Raw genomic sequence first — 19,332 nt, 5'->3', positions numbered from 1 at the left:
TACTGAGTGACATTGGTCCTGAATCACTCAAGCATCATAATTCCCTCATAACATATCATTATATGATAATTTCCCCATAAACTAGCTTTTATCTATAAACAAAACAAAGCTTAAATAGATCTTAAGATAGCAGTCATATATAAAGCAACATACAATGCCAACGTTGTTATTATAGATTACCTTACAGTTTTCTGATTAGACATGGCAACTCGTTAATTTGGCCACAAATCAAATCACCTGATTGAAGTGAAGTGAACTGAAAGTTAGTGAAATATATTTTCAGACCTACACTGGCCTTTTTAATGAAACAACCTGCCTGCTGGGCTGCTGTGGTCACTCACAGAGTTCATTACTTTAGTGGGCTACACCAATTAACCACTAGGTGGCGCCGGAACACAGGGTTGTGGGCAAGTGAGGGCATAAATTAATGAAGAAGCAATTATGTAAAATCTCAATCAGCTTGGCACTTACCTATTGTACAGGCTGTGGGTCACTGATTTTCAGTTGTGCCTCAGCCTATATGCAAATTAATGGCAAGTAAAAGTCAGGTCTAATCATAATGTAACTGTATCATCTTGAAAACATCCTCCTCTCATAAAACTGTGAGCACCAAAGTCACTCTGATTCAGCATAAACTTAACTGCTGGCAGCCAGTCAGCTGCACGGAAATGCTGCTTTAACATATTGTTTATAGTGTGTGTGCGTGTGTGTGTGTGTGTGTGTGTGTGTGTGTGTGTGTGTGTGTGTGTGTGTGTGTGTGTGTGCTGGTTGTAGTGAGGTGGGGTGTAAATAATGTAATTTGAGGCAATAATATATAAGAATATCAACTACTTACAGCTTTAAATAAACTAGTCAGACTAATGATTAATTTCTGCTTGTTTTATAGATTATGTAATAAATGACCAGAGTGTCTCAACAGCAGTCATTCACCTGTTGGTTATTGGTTTCTAGCTGAGGGCGGAGGGTGAACTTGCTGGATTTCCCCATAGTTACTGCGAGAGATCTCAGGCAGCAGACCTCCACGTTCCCCTGAGGGTAATCAGAAGGATGAAGATTGATATTCATAATCACATTTTACCAAAGGAATGGCCCGATTTGAAGCAGGTAGGCAATGAGAAACACAACCTCATTAAGAGTCTGAGATTTTGTAACAGCCTGGAGCTCACAATCTATACGCTGGAACTCATTTTGTGTAGTTCACTGGGTTAAAAAAACAAACATTTATCTGTGTCAGTTCTGTGGCTTAAAGCCTATCCTTGGATTCAATACTACTGAATGCCAGTAAAATAAAATGTACAGATGTTTCCCATTGGAATGTCAGCAAGGAGGTTAACAGTTTACTCCATAAATCTGTGCTCTCTATGGGTGGTTAAACTTTAATCAATAGGTGGCACTGGCCTTGCTTTTCCCTGTCTTATCTGTTCCCGCTCTTATGTCTTTGTCACTACGGAGGCCTGGCCTTAGCTAATGATTGTCCATGTTTAGTGCTGAACAGGAGATGACCTGCCTCTTCTGCCCTCACTCTTCCTCCTTTGATAAGTGAAGAAATGTATATTACTTTTATATTACTTATTACTTATTTACTTATGTAAGTGTATTTTGAGTTGAGAAGTAATAGCTTAGCTTAGCTGTCATAGTATTGTATATCAGCTCTATTGCCACACTAGTCAAACAGTAAACAACTTTAGGACAAGATATTCTGACCAGGTGGTAAATTTGAGGAAATAATAATCACCACTCACACATTTTTAACCCCTGTATTTTGTTGACGTTAGCCTTACTTGTTCATTGTTAGCAGTCCAACACACCCTACAAAAATAATAACTTTTTTCCATTAGATATGTTTTTCTGTTCTTTTTACCTTAAAATGTGTTATTTGCCATTAAATGAACTTGCACATTTAATGAAGGTGACTCCCCTGTTTCTGCAGCAATACATAGATTCACACTTTTATAAGAAGAGAGTAAAACACACTTTGCATTTCGAATAGCAGGAGCTTGTGGCATCAACAAAGTACACTGTACTGCTGATCTGCCAGGATATGAAATGAGGCTTTACTGGTTATATTGCTCACATAGATCATTTGCAACTTCATCTGTATGCAAAGGAGTAAACAGCCTCAGATGGCATTGACTTTGAGTTATCCAAGGCATTGGAGTGGATAGTCCTTTAGACTATCATCCACCACTGCAGATGGGATAACACAATCAATAGAGGCTTTTCCACAGCGGGGAGCATAGGACATACCAGAACATGACCACATTTAGATTTTACTTCTAAATCAAATACACCATAGATATGCTATATAAGTGTCCTCCAGGATGTGATATTTTAAAAACCTACAATTATTAAGCATAATCATGTGGTTTTCATGTGTTTCAGAGGTATGGATATGATGGGTTTGTCCAGCTTCACCATCACTGCAAGGTGAGTCACATGTTTTTTGCATGAGTGTACACACAGGGTATAGGAGCACTTATGCAACTGAAGGATGTGTACTATGTATACGCAGCAGGTTCTCCCAGCAGCACCTCAATCTGTGAGCACTGTCAGGCTAGTCTTCACTATAGTACGTGAGCAGCTGCAGAACTCAGCACGGTGCCACTGCATCAGTGGTCAGATCCACTTCAAACACAGCTGCAACATAGCAGAATGCAAAACAGCCTGGCAACTGTGTAGCCAATACAATTATGTACAGCAAACTGTACATAAGAATGAATAGTTAAATGTGTCACATTGATGCATACAAATTATGCAGAGACTGGTGATCAACAGCTGTTAAAGTCCTGATGCCAATGTTAAAAAAGAATCTGACAGGACTCCAAGCCACATTGTAATGCAAGTGTAGGTTTACCCAAGATGAGAGACTCAATAACAGCCTTAAACTGGGGAAAAAACACTGCTCAGATATTGTTTGTGTATTAAGGTCTGCATTTTAATATACCTCGAGAAATGTTTTGTCTGTCATGAAATTTTAATGCCAGGTATAAATGCAAGTTTACATCTTTTAGGGTTTCCATGAAACAGGAACCGGCAGTCTGGTGCCATCATGTGGTTGTGAAAGTGTTATGAAATCCAAAAAGCTCAGGAGGAGCTTGAAAACTCTAACACTTAATAGATAAAATGAACAAGAACATGTCTGCATGGCGGAGAAACAAACTACAAACTCTGTAATGAAGAGACAAGCAACATTTTAATTGTAGTTGTTTGTGACTGGTGCGGATGTTGTGTTTCAGGGTGAAGCAAACATGATGAAGGATGGGAAGCTGTTTCGAGTGATCCAAGAAAACTGCTGGGATGCAAACGCACGCATACGAGACATGGATCAACATGGTATATGCACAGACATGAAATTAAAGATGAAAACAATGTTAGACTACAAAAACAAAGTTTTGTCTTATAAATGCATAAAAAGCATGTTTCTGATTATGACATTCAGGTGTTACAGTCCAAGCCCTTTCTACTGTTCCTGTGATGTTCAGTTACTGGGTAAGTGCACTTAATGTCAGAGCAAATCTGATCAATTATCATTGCAGTATACTTGAGATCTGAAACGATATAGTGTTGTTCACTGTGTGAAAAATAACTGTGAGCTGCACCTACACAATCCTGTTAAAAAAAGTGGGAAAATTAAATGTTGCGCTTTTTGTGTGATACTACAGCGGCTTATATCTTTGCCTGCAAAGCTACTTACTGCATCTATCTTTGTTCCACTTCAGTCACAACTCAAAAGCATCAACACTAAAACAAATGACTAAAATACATTTCACCTTTTACATTTTAATCCTATTTTGTAATTTCAGGCCAAACCTCATGACACATTGGATCTCTGTGTCATTTTAAATAACGATTTGGCCCAGACAGTGCATAGCCACCCCAAGAGGTTTGTGGGCCTGGGAACACTGCCCATGCAAGCCCCTGACTTGGCCGTGATGGAGATGAGGCGCTGCGTAAAGGAACTGGGCTTCCCTGGGGTGCAGATTGGCTCACATATAAACAACTGGGACCTCAACGCTGCTGAACTCTATCCTTTCTATGCTGTGAGACATTGCATACTGCAGTACATACTTATAATGTTCCTGGTGGAACATTGCGTGTTGTATTAGAAAACGTACCAGTATTTACAACTCACTGGTTAGACTAATTCCATACTAAAGTGACATTCCTCTATATTCATAAGTCAAGCTCTCATTCATTGAGAAATATTGACCTTGCAGTGTGTCTTCCATGCAGGCAGCTGAGGAGCTGGGCTGCTCCATATTTGTCCACCCCTGGGACATGCAGACAGATGGGAGGATGGCTAAGTATTGGCTACCCTGGCTGGTGGGTGAGGGAGATGGAATAGGAGGAAGAGATTTTGAATATTCCCCCTGGTCTAGTCAACAGAGAATAAATCACATCTTTTGCATGAAACAGCAGTTTTTTTGTCTGAAATGACTCTATATTTAATCAGCACATAACAAACCAAACCAGTAGAAAAAAGCACAGCTAAAATTGTACCAACTATCTCCAAAAATGATTGATGAAGCCAGTATTTTAGCTTAAACATCCTATTGCATGATGCATTGTGATTTTTGTCAACGGTGACCAGTAATTTTGTGCTTAATTGCTTAATTTTGTGTTTTGATTAACCTTCTGCCACTTAATATATTAACCCACTTATATCATCTTAATAACAAGACGTTTAATTGAAATACAGCATGAAAAGAAACATTGTGTTTTGCTGTCTTTTCCATCTCAAAGGCATGCCGTCAGAGACAACCATGGCTATTTGTTCAATGATATTTGGAGGTGTCCTGGAGACATTTCCTAAATTGAAAGTCTGCTTTGCTCATGGAGGTAAACACCAGATGTGCTTTTCAAATGTAGTACATTAAAGTCACAGCAGAGTAATTATAAGCACTAATGATATTTGTTAATCCTTTTACAGGTGGCTCTTTCCCATTCACCATTGGCAGAATTGAACATGGCCACAATGTTCGTCCTGACCTGTGCGCTGTGGACAACAAGATCAATCCACGGAAATACCTCGGTTCTTTCTACACTGACTCCCTTGTTCATGATCCCATCGCCCTGAAGTTGCTTATTGATATTATTGGAAAAGTAAGCTGCTCATTCATCTTTCATGTCTTATGGGTGGTCAGAAAGGGCTCCTACATACTGAGCAGTATGTGGGGAGTTTTAACAGATCTGGGGTTAATAGTTAATAAAGTTTGGTGAACACTCGGAAGCCCGGTATTGATGTTAAATTATTTTTTGACTTATCATTAGGCCCTGCAGTGGGTATCAGGCTGTGCCTTCATAAATCTACTGATCCCTCTGATAGGTGACACCATACTCTAATGCTGACATTACATACAAGTAAGCTGCCATTAAATCCTGCTCTTACTCATTCAAAGAGCAGATACTTGGGAGCTTGAGCTAACCTACTGTTGCTAGCCCAGCTGGGTTGATAGGCAAAATAACCTTCAGTAACCTGAGAACCAAAAACTGTGTATCCAGGCTAATTAAAGCTGCAGAGTGCTCATCTGATGTGTAGCACTCTTACCAAGCCCGCAACTGCTCGACTATGAGACTGTTAAAAAGCAGAAACAGTTATTTTACACTGTTTCATACAGTCAGCAATGTCATGTGCTTATTAGCACATGCTCATTAAATGTTTCACAATGTATTCTCCTTTCAGGACAAAGTGATGCTGGGAACAGACTATCCATTCCCGCTGGGTGAGCTGCAGCCTGGAGCCCTGATCGAGTCAATGAATGAATTTGATGACGAACTGAAGGTAACATTTTCCTTGCCTTTATTTAGGCAATGTAGATACCTCAACATTGCTGTTGTGAATTGTCTCTACATTGTCAATAGTAAATAGCTAGGTAGAAAAGAAGCTATCTTTCATTTGCAGCAGTGGAATGGAGATTTTACAATTAGTCATCGAAAGATTAGTTAGACGTAGCCCAAAGAGTAAAACATAAATTCAGCACAAATACTACCTTTAAAATGTTTTTGTGTAAATTAATGACAGAATTTGTTAAAAAAAAAAAAAAAGATTTTCTATATTTTTCGTAATGTCGGCAAAACCAACAATGACCACACCGTACTTATAAATATTGTGTGTGTATCTAAATCTGATATATCATATTCCTCAGTGCCGTAGAACTCTGTTGTTGTCCAAAAACTATTAAAAACATGTCAATGAGCCTCACTTATTTGATACGGTGTGTACTCTTTTGTGTTGCAGGATAAACTGCTTGCTGGAAATGCACTGGAATTTTTGGGCCTGAAGCAAGAACAATTTGAGTGACATGAAAATCTGAGATTTGACTGCTTCACTCGAGTGCAAATGTTTTAGTCACATGTTGGATGATTTCAAAAAAAATATTTTGGATTAGTCTGTATAGTAGATTTAAGCAATTGTATCACTGTTTGATGTAATTATGTAATTAAATATTTAACTGTCAATAATTTGTGAATTGCCTCATTTATTTGAACTAAATAAAAGCAGTTAGAATGGCATGTGATCAACATTAATTATAGTTTTGTTTCACAATTAGATTTTGTTTTGTAATGGTACATGTAATGTTTCTTTTATTTAAGTCTTTTTATGGCCGTGTGTAAACCATTGGCTTGAACACATCCTATAGCTCATAAATGAAAAGTTATAATGATAAGGCTGCCCAATTTGCTACCACTTACCTTCAGAGATGCAGCGTTGTTATTATTCCTATACATGTTATGGAACGACAAAGTCATTGCGATCCACACCAAAATCTTTTTTAAGCTTGTTACAGACCTCATAAACAGAAAGAGAGAACTCTTAACGCTTAATGTTTATGGGGCTACATTTGCAGTCAATCCAATTGTTAAAGTACCCAAAAGGATACAGGGCTGCTACAGCTGCCGTACATATCATCCACAACACAATTCAACCCTTCCCTGTTAAAGTGATCCCTCACGTCTTAGCAGCAAATAGAGAATTGCTCAATAAAAGCTGCAATAATAGATTTATGTTCTCTGCTTCAAAGAACGGGTTATGCAAGGATTAACTCAGCTCTTAGAGATAAAGCATTCTCTTATCTTCCTTGTCTAGTTAGGATCTTCTTATCCTTTATTTAAACAGGTCTCATTGAGATTAAATTCTCTTTGTCAAGAGTGACCTGGCCAAGAGAGCAGTATAAACATTCTTACAACAATAAATACAAACAACATTAACAGATGAATACAACTGTCACACACTACAAACAAGTGAGCACAATATCCAGTTAATATGCAATACAAGATTATGGACAAAATCCAGGTAAGATGCATAAACAGGTACAATTTTAAGATAGATAAATGAAACACAAATTATGCATAATGACTTGTTCTGTGTGGAAAAGACGTCCTACCCTCTTGTTGCCGAATTGAAAATTAAACTCCTTTGTTTACCTGCTTCAGACGTACACACAAAGAAATACGAAAACTGGATAAGAGTAAGTAAATGATATTCTCTGTTATTTAAGTTGCATGGACTCGATTTAGTTCATTGTAACTGTGGCTATCTAATATCAGTCCTGCAAACGGACCTACGCTAAATGTAATGTTAAAACTGTGAATACATTGAATTCATAGTGAAGTGCCATCTGCTCTGCTGCACCACACTTGTTGAACAGCCTTCCTAACCATGTGAGGGCAGCACAGACCCTTAAAAAAATGGCCTAAAAACCTTTTTCATCTTAACTCTTATTAGTATAATTTGTTGTATGTTCTACGTTAATAATACTGTAGCAGTTTGAGTTTCACTATGAAATGTGCGGTACAAAATATTATTATTATTATTATTATTATTATTATTATTATTATTATTATTATAAAATGGCACAAGTTTATCTGATTTATTTGGATATATTCACATTTGAAGCTCTATATCTCCATGGATACGCTTAACAGCCGCATGAAGAAGTGGTTTTCCTGTGCGACACCAAAACGTCACATCCGCTTTCTCGATGCCCAAAGTGAACGTTGGAGAGCAATGGCGGCGTGCCGGGGATCCTCGTCGAAATGGTTTTTCACCCGGGAGCAACTCGAAAACACACCGTCCCGCCGATTTGGAGTAGAACCAGACCGGGAGCTGTCCTACCGACAACAAGCGGCGAATCTGATCCAAGACATGGGTCAGAGACTCAACGTGTATCCTTTGTAAACAAACGTCTCCCTCGGTCAGTAAGTGAGACATGGCGCTAACCGGGGTTACGGGCCCGACACCGTTAGCTCATTTTAAACTGCATGCTGAGGTTTAGGGAGCAAGATTCGTGACTTTTCGATTTTTATGGTTTTATTTTCGTATTTGATTGCAACATGGCCATACTGTAATAATCATAATCTGGAATCTCAATGTCATTAGATTCATGTTTAGCCACGCGCTAATGTAGCATGCTAACCAGCTAGCTTAGGGTCGACGGCGAAAAGGCCTTAAAGCGAGTTTGCAGCAGTTCCAGCCGATTGTCAACTAATAAAAATGTCTCACTCTCTCTTCCCGATAAAGCTTAGTTTGTCAAACAACGACATGCTCCATTAGACCGCGTAAGATGATGTAGAATCCTGTCATTTGACATTTTTCTTGCTATTTCGACGCAGCAGTAGTTAAGCTAAGTCACCTGGCTTGATAAATCGTGTCGTGAGCGCAACTAAACACGTTTCTTTACTCTCACTGTCCTTGCCCATTGTGAACAGTCCTTTTAATGTGTAAAAAACTGCATAATGAGGCGTGGCGTGGTATAATAGAATATAGCTAAATTGTTCACTTCAGCCAATTCAAAATGTTCCTTGACACACCCTCCAGCTCCCAATTAACAATAAATACAGCTATTGTTTACATGCATAGATTTTATATGCACCACTCTTTCACCAAATTCCACAGGAATGTAAGTATTCTTTTACATAACACTACAATGGATCCGTAACCTGTTGGGGTGACTGTGACAGATAGTACATTGCTTAGTTTGGGTCTGTATTTAAATGTGTCGATGCTTCTATACAGACAATATCTCCAACCACCTTATTCTTGGCCGCAAAAGTGGAAGAGCAACCTCGGAAACTCGAACATGTGATCAAAGTTGCACATGCCTGCCTGAATCCCCAAGAATCGCCTCTAGACACAAAAAGTAATGTAAGTTCGGGTAGTTGCACACATTGTATGGTTGTAAGTTTTTTCCCTTTCCACATCTGTCTTTCCAGTTCGCTCATTGGTCATGGTTTCCCTATGTATAACTGGCTGTGCCATGCCCTGTACAACGGGCTTATTTTTCCGGCTCTGGCCTGCTGTTGGTGTGTAACACAGACCTACACCTACCAACACTTACATTAATAGTGAAATGAGCCTCTCTGTTTGGAGTTTTGGCCATTTGAAATCAGTTGTTAGGTAAGATTAATAGACTCATTACAATTGTTATGTAATGACTGTCTATCAAACTTCAGGCATACCTCCAGCAAGCTCAAGAGCTGGTGATACTTGAATCCATAGTGCTGCAGACCCTGGGTAAGTAGTGGTGACGGGAGTGGATGACTTGCGAGAGAGAGAGCGAGCGCTTTGTTTATCATAATCATTATCATTGGCTTATCATTATCAGTAAGGGAGTAGTGCTATTGATCACTGTTGAATTTATTCATCACAGCCTGTTGAGTGGAATGTTTTATCAGCTGCTGTATGGGTATATTGTGAGATATTTTCAATAAGTCATGTTAAGGTGACATGTCATTCTCTTGATGGTGACATTAGTCATGAAACATATTATTGATCAGGCTTTATGGAATTATTCACTGGAATATCTTGCAAATTTGATCTCGTATTCATTTTAACTTTATGGCCACAACAATTTGTGCTCATGTATTGATTACATGCAATACTGAGAAATGCCTGCCATCCAGAGTGAAAGTGGTTAGAGCTGATTTGATTGCACTTAATTTAGAACGTACATAAATGAACTGCCCGACCAAGATCAAGTTCCACTATCCCTATTTAACATATACATTCACTTGCCAGTTTATTGGGTATACCTAGATAAACCTATTGCAGTATAATACAGCAGTCCTCAATTATATCATCTCTCTATGAATGCTATAATATTCCGTCTTTAGGTAGTTTGTTTTAGATAGATTGTGTGTATTTTATGGCCAGTTAGGAGGCTGTAGTTTCTGGTGCTGTTGGAAGTGTATTGATTTATACTGAAAGGCATTTCTTTCGAATAGAATTCCTTTATTGTCATTCCTCGGGGTACAACAAAATTGAATAACCACATATAACAAACAGCGATTAAAATTAGAAAAGAGTTCAAACTAGCTAAATATATATAAAATATATATTTATTTGCTGTAACGTATAAAACAATACAATAAAAAATAATTATTTGCAACTGAGATATTGCACTTCAGGATATTGCACATTTCCTAGATTGCAGTGGCCCTATATACAAGTAGTGCAGTTAGGAATATATACATATAAATGCGCAGGTGGCATGTAGACATCTGTGCAGCGTTCTATAAATGTAATTGTTAGTATTGTAGCACTGACTAGTCACAGACAGACAGTGTTCAGCTCTCATATGACTCTGTGGTAGAAGCTGTCCTTAAGCCTGTTTGTCCGTGAATTGATGGACGTGAAGCATCTACCAGAGGGCAGCAGGTCAAACAAATGATGTCTAGGGTGGGATAGGTCTTTCAGCATGTTGGCTGCTCTACTGAGGAATAAGTGACTGAATAAGTGCCCCAAAGAGGGCAGCGAGCAGACGATAATCTTCCGATGACCCTCTGAAGGGCTCTCCTGTCCGCTGCTGAGCAGATGGCATACCACACAGAGGACAGACAGTACGCCAGCACACTCTCGATGGAGATTAGATAGTAGCGGTTATACTGCATTAGTTTCATCTAGGTGTTCCTGATAAACCGGAGTGTAAATACCTACTAGAATCTGAATGGATAGTCGTAAAATTGAGTGATAGATCTGTTTGTTTAATCATAAAATGACATGTCACCTCCCAACTGTGTCTGTGTTGAACTCACCTGTCATGTATTTTGTTCCAGGCTTTGAAATTACTATTGATCACCCACACACTGATGTGGTGAAATGTTCCCAGCTAGTGCGAGGTAGAGGCTTCCTTCTTTGCTCTTTGTGCCCTCTGCTCTTGTCTGTCCCACCTCAGATGTGGGTGGGGAGGGGGGTGAAAAATCCTCATGATTTAATGTTTACTTGAACACACACCTTTGTTCTTTTGATGATCTTTTGAGTTCATTATATGATATAGCACATAAAAAAACATGTACTGAGGCTCATTGAGCCAAGTCCCAGACTGAATTGTATACATCTATTTTTTTTTTATTGCTAAATGTTGTGACACGGATTTTGCCATCTTATTCTGTATATCACATTTTCGATGTGTTACTCCTCTTTTAAGTTTGAATTTACTTGGATTTCAAACTAATTATTAATTAGCTAAACTGAATATTTGTAAAATGAAAACATAATATGATCGTGATACAGTAACACTACAAGTTATTCGTCAATAATACAGAATTATCTCCCAGCTCTACTGACGGGCTTAATTTATAAAAATCTTTCAGTGTACAATAAATTCTATAATGCAGCAACATTTTATGTGTTGTCTTCAGTCTTGGCCTTGGCTTAAGAAGCGCATTGAAAATAAACTAAACATGCAGTTCTTGTCCTAATGATAGAAATGCTTTTGGTTTGCAGCAACGCTAATCCTTTTTTTCCTTCCATATCTTTCTCTTTCTCTCTCTCTTACAGCAAGCAAGGATCTGGCACAGACTTCCTATTTCATGGCTACCAACAGGTTGTTATCCTGCCCCTCCTTTGTTGCACTTTGACTGCACACCATAGCTTCCTGTAATGCAGGGTACCCTTTCAGTGTCCAACGGGCCCTACTTGCGCTGGTGGTTGTTGGGACGCTTGCCTCCTCCCCTCAGCTCCCCTCCCTTGTTCAAAGGGAGCGGGACAGGGTGGCTTGTAGCGTTACCGGCCCCAGTCGCAGTGCGGTGTATTGTACAAGGGACCACGTGTTGGCACAGATGGGTTGAATGCAAGATGTGAAGTGTAGTGGTGCGCTTGAAACCCACATGTTTGTTCGGTTGCGAAAAAGTGCATAATTCTAAAAGAAAGACACTTTGGTAGCCTGAATAGCAGCTAAAGATATCAGAGATGTAAACATTTCTCGTAGAGGTCCTTCCGGTAAGTACCGCAAATTCATTTTTAAAATTCTCTCTTTCATATCCATTTGTTCAAAATGCATTATCTCCTCAAATATTTGTCACCTTTTTGCAGTATGCTTGTCTTTTTAAATGCATATTTTTTTTCTAGCTGTTCAATATTTTTCATAAATGTTAAAGATGTTACAAGAAAAACATAATGGTGACCCATTAAGGACCTGCAGTGTTAGAATATTAAGCATATCACTAAGCTATTGAGTATCTCTTGGGTTTGGATGAAAATGAATTTGGTGATCATGATTAATTCTAAAGTGAGGACTTAACGTCCTCCTTGACATGTCTTTTAGTCTGAAAACTGGGTCCTTAAAGGGTTTGTTTAAAGTAGCCATAAGGAATTGGTATTAATGTAGTTAACTTTGTCTTCAGCTACTTCAGATCAGTTGACAATGTCTGGATGTTTGATTTTTGAGATTGATTTATTTTAATTTAATCACGGTGACACGCATCACCCATGTTTTTAAAAATATTTTAGATGTATAATGTGAAATTATTTGAAATGTAGTCATTAGCCAAATCCTTTCAAATGTTTGCTTTAACTGCTGGCTTTGTTTAAGGCTGCTGCAATCTGACAGAGCACACTCCAGACATTGTACTTGTCTCGCAGTACAAGGTTACCATCCAGCCTTTACCAGATATGTTTTAAAATGCAGTGCTGCCAATTTTTTCGCTAGTTGGCTTTTCCAAAGCTGCATGCTGAAACATAGTGATAGTAAAATCACAGAACACTTGAATCTAGCCATAACATGGACAAGGCTTTCCTTCAGAGTCTTTGATTCGGTGGCACCAAACTTCAGCAAACAGGGAAGAAACTTCAGCGCTAACCGTTATTAACCAGATTTAGATTATCTCACTGTGGAGATTCATTCTTGACCTTGGGAGCACACATCTGTTCTAAATGCAAGGTTCACTTCTCTAGAGGTGATGGCATACAGGGTTTTTCCCTACTTTTATAACACTTAAGCTGAAATTTTATTTTCCGCGTCCGTGAGGGTCCGCGTGACACAACAAATTGCGGGTCAAAACGCTGTGTTCCTGTAGACGGCGATCTACTGCGCACATGTGGAACACGTCCTCCGAGTGGACCCAACAAGGTAGTATAAACAGAACAACTACTCGTCCTTGGTGTCCGCAGCTGTCGGTGTACGCGTCCGCTCGGGCATATAAATGAAGCTTTACGTGTAGCGCCCAAGTGTTTATTCACAGCGCCGAAGCCGAATGAACAGGAAAAAACATGCTGAGAGATCTCTCGTGTTTTATTGTCATTTATGGTTGTGCTAGCTTCTCTGTCCTCTCCTCTGCTCTTTGCAGTCTTTGACCGAGGGCGGGGCTCAGCTCACACACACACACACATACACAGAGCCAACCACCAACCTAGGTAAAACCCTGGCATACAGTCGAAAGCTAAAAGCAAAATAAGTGAACCTTGCATTCAGAATATTGCACCACAGACAGTTATATTATGTTTACCTCAGGTTGACCCAAGGTTGACCTGTTCTTCCTAATAACAACTGACCCAATCTTTCAGTGGTAATTTTGAAATGTTTTAGTAGCAGTATGTGTTGATATTTCAGCTGTGAATACTTGGATGGTAGCATTTGTCTTTTTATTTGTTATTTGTGATGTGATATGAACCTGTTGTACTGTCTAATCATGATCTATACTTGCGATACGTTTGGCTCTTGCAATTCCACTGGTGCAGAACTGCACTGGTACATGTTAGACACATTAAATGCTGATTTACCCATGAGGCAGAAGTCAGATTAGGTATGATATTCAGTTTACGAAAATCTCTCAATATTGACGGCATATATTTCACGTACCCCTAACACCGGCAGCACTGGTGCCGAGTCATATTCACGGATCTGGAGCACCCACTGCGTTTGTCCTTCTTAATGCAGAAAGTGAAACTGAGACAGACAGAGATGGTTGTATGAGCAGCTCCTCATGAGGAAACCGTACCATGATGCAAGTGTCACAAGTGGCCTCAGGGTTCAGTGCGTTTCACAATGGGCAGACCACACTTAGCTTTTGCTCCCGGCCCCACATGATGTTCCTCAATTTTGTTTGTATGTCCCACCCATTTAAACCAGCAAAGTTCCTCAAAAGATGAATCGCTGTGTCATGATGCAACTGAATATTTTATGGGAATGGTGTCCTTACAGTACCCGAATCATATATTTGGTAGAGATGTCACCTGTAATTGGCCCGAGTGTGAATTGTGTTTGACGTGAAAGACACACGATACATGGTCAAACAGAGTTTACTGTATCAACAAAAGCAAATAGCTTCTCTTTTAAACAATTCTGTTTTTCTTCCCCAATCTTTGCTAACAGTGAATTAAATCTGTCTGCTCCCTCTTGTGTTTTTCTTTCTCTTTTCTCCACATGTGGGACCAATCCTGACCACGCCTGGCCTGAATCAACTCACTCACATTCCCATATCCAAAATACGTGACACATCCACTTACGCACGCACGCACGCACGCACACCTCTTGCGCATACCCTCACACACTACACAGTCTACACCTCACTACCTTCTGCCTCCAGTACAAGCCCACGGTGATCGCCTGCGTGTGCATCCACCTGGCATGCAAGTGGTCCAACTGGGAGATCCCAGTTTCCACTGATGGCAAACACTGGTGGGAGTATGTGGACAGCTCTGTCACACTTGAGCTGCTTGATGGTGAGTTTGAATTTTACCTTGCCATAAGCTGTTACAGTGAATAACTTAACCTTGCAGCGATTTCTTTATATCTTAATGTTCTTCCTATGTATGCGCTTGTGTCGTGTCAATTTAGCAGCACAATTTGAGGGTGTTTGACGACCGCATTCATGTTTTATAGAGTTGACCCACGAGTTTCTGCAGATTCTGGAGAAGACGCCCAGTCGGTTAAAGAGAATACGCAACTGGAGGGTAAGATACATCGCTGCTCTGCTCTTTATGCACAGACTAGCCTGTAATAAACCTTTTTTTATCAGTGCTTGTTTTGCTCATGCTCATATAGTGCCAGTGTCGACGTCAAAACAATAACAATAAAAAAAAAACAGCTGTTAATCTTTTGAGTTGGCACATCCAAAATTAAAATGCCACATTATCCAAATGAAAAAAGAAGGCAAAAGGCAGAAATGTTTTGTTATTTTTCTCTCAAACAAATACTACATTTTTCTTGCATTATGAAATGCTTTCAGTTTCACAGAATTTTATAGACAATTATGATTAAAGTAGATGTTGGTACCAAAGCAGCATCTTTTTTTTAAACAAGCAAAAAGCTCACATGTCAGGATCCAGTTTTGAAGACAGTTCAAGTTTGTAGTAAAAGAACCATAAATGTACACCTAAGTATGGAGAAAGAACCATATGTCAATATTGGTGCCAGTGTTAATATCTCATATATTCATTCATACAGGATTTGATGTTGTAAGAGAAATGATTATCTGTCCCACTGCCACTGCCCAGGGAGCTTACTGCTAACTGAAACCAGACTCTTCACAGCTTCACAAATATCCTCTTTCTACCCTCTAGGCAACACAAGCTGCCAAAAAGCCCAAGTCTGAGGGCAACCAGTTGGCAGATAATTCCTTTGCCGGGCCTTCCATGCTCCAAGACCATTCCCTTGGTGATGCCTCGCTCCTCGGAGTCCCATCCTCAAACCCAAGTTTTTCCAAAGCGGCCGCCACCTTCACTGTCCCAATGCCTGGCCAGTCTGGAGGTGCATCTCTATCTCTGGATGCCATGGCTGGCACATACAATCCAGCCAGCCACAGCGAGTGGCCCCAGGGCAACCAGAGCCAAGCAGGGTACTCTTCCACCTGTATAAAAACGGAACCCCTCAGCATCCCTCATCAAGAGCAGACACTGTCCTTGCAGACCTCCGCTTCCTCATTGCTTCAGCATCCACCGGTGTACAGAACTGAGAAAACAGTAGACTTCAACCCCGTCAAACAGGAACAAAAAGGAGCTGGTGGGAGCGGAGTAGGCAAGCATCCGCCACCACCTCAGTCTGCCTACCCTCCACCAGCTCAGCCTCCTCTGCCACAACCTTCTCCAGCTCAGAAACTGTCTCTTGATAAATACAGAGAGAAACATGCTGCAGAGCTGGCTGTCTCTGGGCAGAAACGCAGGCAGGAGCAGCATGGAGTAATGGAGAGCGATGTGAGGGTGGATCTATCGTCTTCCTCCTCTTCTACCTATGCACCATCCTCTATGAGCCAAGTAGACCATAGAAAACATTCACAGCCCTACCAAGTCTCCCTGCATGTCCATGGTGGTGCTGGCAGTACCACTGCCTCCCCAATGAAAAGTAAAGTTCCTTCCTCAGCTTCAGGGCAAGATAGACGTCATCACAGTGACAAACGGGACAAAGGCTCACTAAAAGTCCGCCTGGCTGTCCCTGGGTCTGGCGGCAGCTCCCAGCTAGATAAAAGTGGACCATCAGGCAAAGATGAGCTTAAGATGAAGATAAAGGTTTCATCATCTGAGCGCCACAGCTCATCAGACGAAGGCATGGCAGCAAACAACAAGAATAAACATTCCAGCCCGCTGGTGAGCAAGGACAAACAGCATCGTGGAGCGGATCACAACCTTCACCGCCATCACAAGCACAGTCACCCCCACACACACAGCGGAAACGGACGAGGAGGACCAGAGGGGCCAGGTGGCGGGGGAAGCCTGCCGCGGGGTCCTGCAGGACTGGTCAGCATGGAAGTGACGACGCTCGGTCATCCCGGATCCACCTCTTTGTCTTCATCCTCATCGCGTAAGAGGGCATACGCCGAGGCCAGCCACAACCACCACCCTCCCTCCTCATCCTCCACTTCTAGCTCCAAACTGAGCAAAATCTCCAAGGGTGGCACTGGTGCTGCAGGTATCTCATCTTTTTCTTCCCCCTTTTTTCCTCCTCCTCTCCTGTACTGCAGTGTGTCTCATCTGGCTTGCAGCTCTATGGCTAACCTCCCTCCCCACTCTTCCTCCTCCTTATTCTTGTTTCTCCTCCTCCCCTCCTGTCACACCCAGGTGGGCTGCGGACCTCTCAGCAGTACCTTCCTCCTAGTGAATCGCCACATGAAGTGGGAGAGCAGAGACACTGAGTCCACCATTCTGCAGCCATGGCCATCACATGGAAATGGCAACAAACTACCCACAGTTGAAACTAAAGACTATGCTCACCTCCCTGTTAAGTGCCCTAGGAAAATAACTCTTTATGTGATGATAAACCCTTTACTGAAAGGCAGAAAAACTGCAAAAAATGAAATGTATTGTTGGACTTCTCAGTTTCTGAGAGACAAGAAAGGTGAAAAATTATGCTTCCTGACTGTCAGACCTGTGGGCTGTGATGCTCAGTCCCATCTTTCTGTTGGTGTCAAATTGCTGCTTGGTTCTCCTTTCTCCTCAAATGGGTCTAGGAATGTGTGTTCGTGTGTGTGCGTGCGTGCGTGTGTGTTTGTGTGCGTGCGTGTGTGTGTGTGGTGGGGAGGGAATGAGTGTGTATTTACATCGAAGGGAAGTCCTTCCCTGTATTTCAGATCTCCATATGAGAAAACATAAGTATTACAAGTACTATAAAAGACATGGGGATATAGTGCATATTCCATGTCTTTCTTCAGTTTCTTCCTCTATTTTTTTTTTTATTTTTTTTTTTTTGTTTCAAAAATTGAATCACATTTCCGCGATTGTATGGAGGAAGCCAGTGGCCAGATGGAGATGAGTTAAAGTTATGTTTGCTGGCATTCCATTTAGCACTGTTGATGGATGCATTTTTTTTTTTTTTAATTTTATTTTATTTTTTTTTTTTTTTTTTTTAGGTGTAAAGTTTCATCTCCTCAATTACTTTCTTGTCTTGATTTCTTTTTTATACTTAAGTACTGTGCGTAAGATTTGCATGTTTCAATCATCAAAGGGATTTAAAAGGAGAACACACTTGCTGTTTACAGAAAGTGGAGATAAATGTACATACGTTTTTGTATGTTTAAAGAAAAAAAAAGCTATACCATGACTACTCAGGTTTGGAGCTGCTTGTAAGTATAACAAGATAACTATAAAACCTATAAAGTACTTATTTTGTTGATCAACATATGGGCATCATCATGGGTGAATGATTGCAGCATTCCAGTGGTGTGTGCTTCTTACAGCCTTCCTACAGAGGGTGCTGCACTGAACTTTTCCATCACAGGAAACGTCAGTTGATGCCCTCAGCAACATGGGCACATCCAAAACCTACTCAACACATCATCATAACGATATGATTTTCACCAAAAATTGTTTTTTTTGTTTTGTTTTGTTTTTTTTGGACCTCTAAGTAGACCTTAAGCAGAATGCCAAAGGTTGTGCCTCAAAAAGAAAACAGAAACCTGACAAAGACGGTAGTAGTGTGCTATTAAAAGTTTACATAACCCTTTTTACTTTGAAGTGCATTGGACATAGTTTCATAGCTTGGAAAGGGGATACACGTAAGTATTCAATCAATCATTAACAGGGTACTATTCAGAAAAAAAAAAAAAAGAAACACTTGTTCCCTCAGTTCCAATCACAACAAGAGTTCTCAGAACAGTGACTAATAGGCCATATGCAAGATGACCTGCTGGATATGTTGGAAGTATCCGCAGTGTTGACATCCCTGATAGGTCTTGTTTCACTCACATCCTCGTCCAGTTAGTTGAATTTACGTTTACAACCATGTTCTTGACCTAACACATCTTTACATCAGTTACCTACATTAAACTATATTGTTCTAAAAATCTTGACATGACCCAGTCCACTCTGTCCTTGATTGGGTTACTCATTTATTTTTTAGTGTGCAAAATGCTTAGTGAGGCTGGTTTCTTTGTACCCTGATTTCACAGTTGGGCAGTCAGAATAACAGCAGTTGTGGACAAAAGCATAAGCCACCCTTAACATCCTTTTTTTCCCCCCTCTTATTATTAAAAATAAACCTCAAAGATGTTACTACCCTGACAGTATAAATTCTGATTGTTGCTGTCATTTTATTATGCATGTATCCTTCTTGCTAGATTCTAACAGTAAAGAAACTAACAGATGTGCTAATTTGAATATGAAGAGATGTTGCTCTGCAATAA

The 19,332-nt window shown here is 40.3% G+C and overlaps 2 protein-coding genes across 5 annotated transcripts; both read left to right on the top strand.

Annotated features, from left to right (window-relative positions):
• The first annotated feature begins 944 nt into the window (after positions 1-944).
• On the top strand, positions 945-6,462 carry acmsd (aminocarboxymuconate semialdehyde decarboxylase). The gene is made up of 10 exons (XM_067602617.1): positions 945-1,104; positions 2,383-2,427; positions 3,237-3,333; positions 3,440-3,489; positions 3,804-4,040; positions 4,234-4,327; positions 4,744-4,839; positions 4,931-5,103; positions 5,684-5,782; positions 6,239-6,462. The coding sequence occupies exons 1-10, from the start codon at positions 1,048-1,050 to the stop codon at positions 6,299-6,301; spliced, it is 1,011 nt and encodes a 336-aa protein (XP_067458718.1). The 5' UTR covers positions 945-1,047; the 3' UTR covers positions 6,302-6,462.
• Positions 6,463-7,966: 1,504 nt separating this feature from the next.
• ccnt2a (cyclin T2a) lies at positions 7,967-19,219 on the top strand. Of its 4 annotated transcripts, XM_067603132.1 has the most exons (10): positions 7,970-8,166; positions 8,819-8,900; positions 9,017-9,145; positions 9,454-9,514; positions 11,056-11,118; positions 11,780-11,825; positions 14,778-14,941; positions 15,102-15,172; positions 15,782-17,123; positions 17,273-19,219. In XM_067603132.1, the coding sequence occupies exons 1-10, from the start codon at positions 8,009-8,011 to the stop codon at positions 17,344-17,346; spliced, it is 2,190 nt and encodes a 729-aa protein (XP_067459233.1). In that variant the 5' UTR covers positions 7,970-8,008; the 3' UTR covers positions 17,347-19,219. The 4 variants fall into 4 exon arrangements, with proteins under 4 accessions (XP_067459237.1, XP_067459233.1, XP_067459234.1 ...); XM_067603133.1 differs by lacking the exons at positions 7,970-8,166; positions 8,819-8,900; positions 9,454-9,514; XM_067603136.1 differs by lacking the exons at positions 14,778-14,941; positions 15,102-15,172; positions 15,782-17,123; positions 17,273-19,219 and having other exon boundaries at positions 7,967-8,166; positions 11,780-12,113.
• The last annotated feature ends 113 nt before the right edge of the window (positions 19,220-19,332 follow it).

This window comes from Thunnus thynnus, chromosome 11 (assembly GCF_963924715.1).
Source record: "Thunnus thynnus chromosome 11, fThuThy2.1, whole genome shotgun sequence".
In the NCBI taxonomy this organism is placed as follows: domain Eukaryota; kingdom Metazoa; phylum Chordata; class Actinopteri; order Scombriformes; family Scombridae; genus Thunnus; species Thunnus thynnus.
This window is presented reverse-complemented; position numbering and strand designations above follow the sequence as displayed.

Bases quoted from the DNA above. Each gene is read 5' to 3' on its own strand.
- acmsd (XM_067602617.1), top strand. From the start codon at position 1,048: ATGAAGATTGATATTCATAATCACATTTTACCAAAGGAATGGCCCGAT. The intron at 3,334-3,439 runs GTATATGCACAG...TATGACATTCAG, and splicing joins ACGAGACATGGATCAACATG to GTGTTACAGTCCAAGCCCTT. The intron at 4,328-4,743 runs GTGAGGGAGATG...TCCATCTCAAAG, and splicing joins TTGGCTACCCTGGCTGGTGG to GCATGCCGTCAGAGACAACC.
- ccnt2a (XM_067603132.1), top strand. From the start codon at position 8,009: ATGGCGGCGTGCCGGGGATCCTCGTCGAAATGGTTTTTCACCCGGGAG. The intron at 8,167-8,818 runs GTATCCTTTGTA...CACACCCTCCAG, and splicing joins ATGGGTCAGAGACTCAACGT to CTCCCAATTAACAATAAATA. The intron at 11,119-11,779 runs GTAGAGGCTTCC...TCTCTCTTACAG, and splicing joins ATGTTCCCAGCTAGTGCGAG to CAAGCAAGGATCTGGCACAG.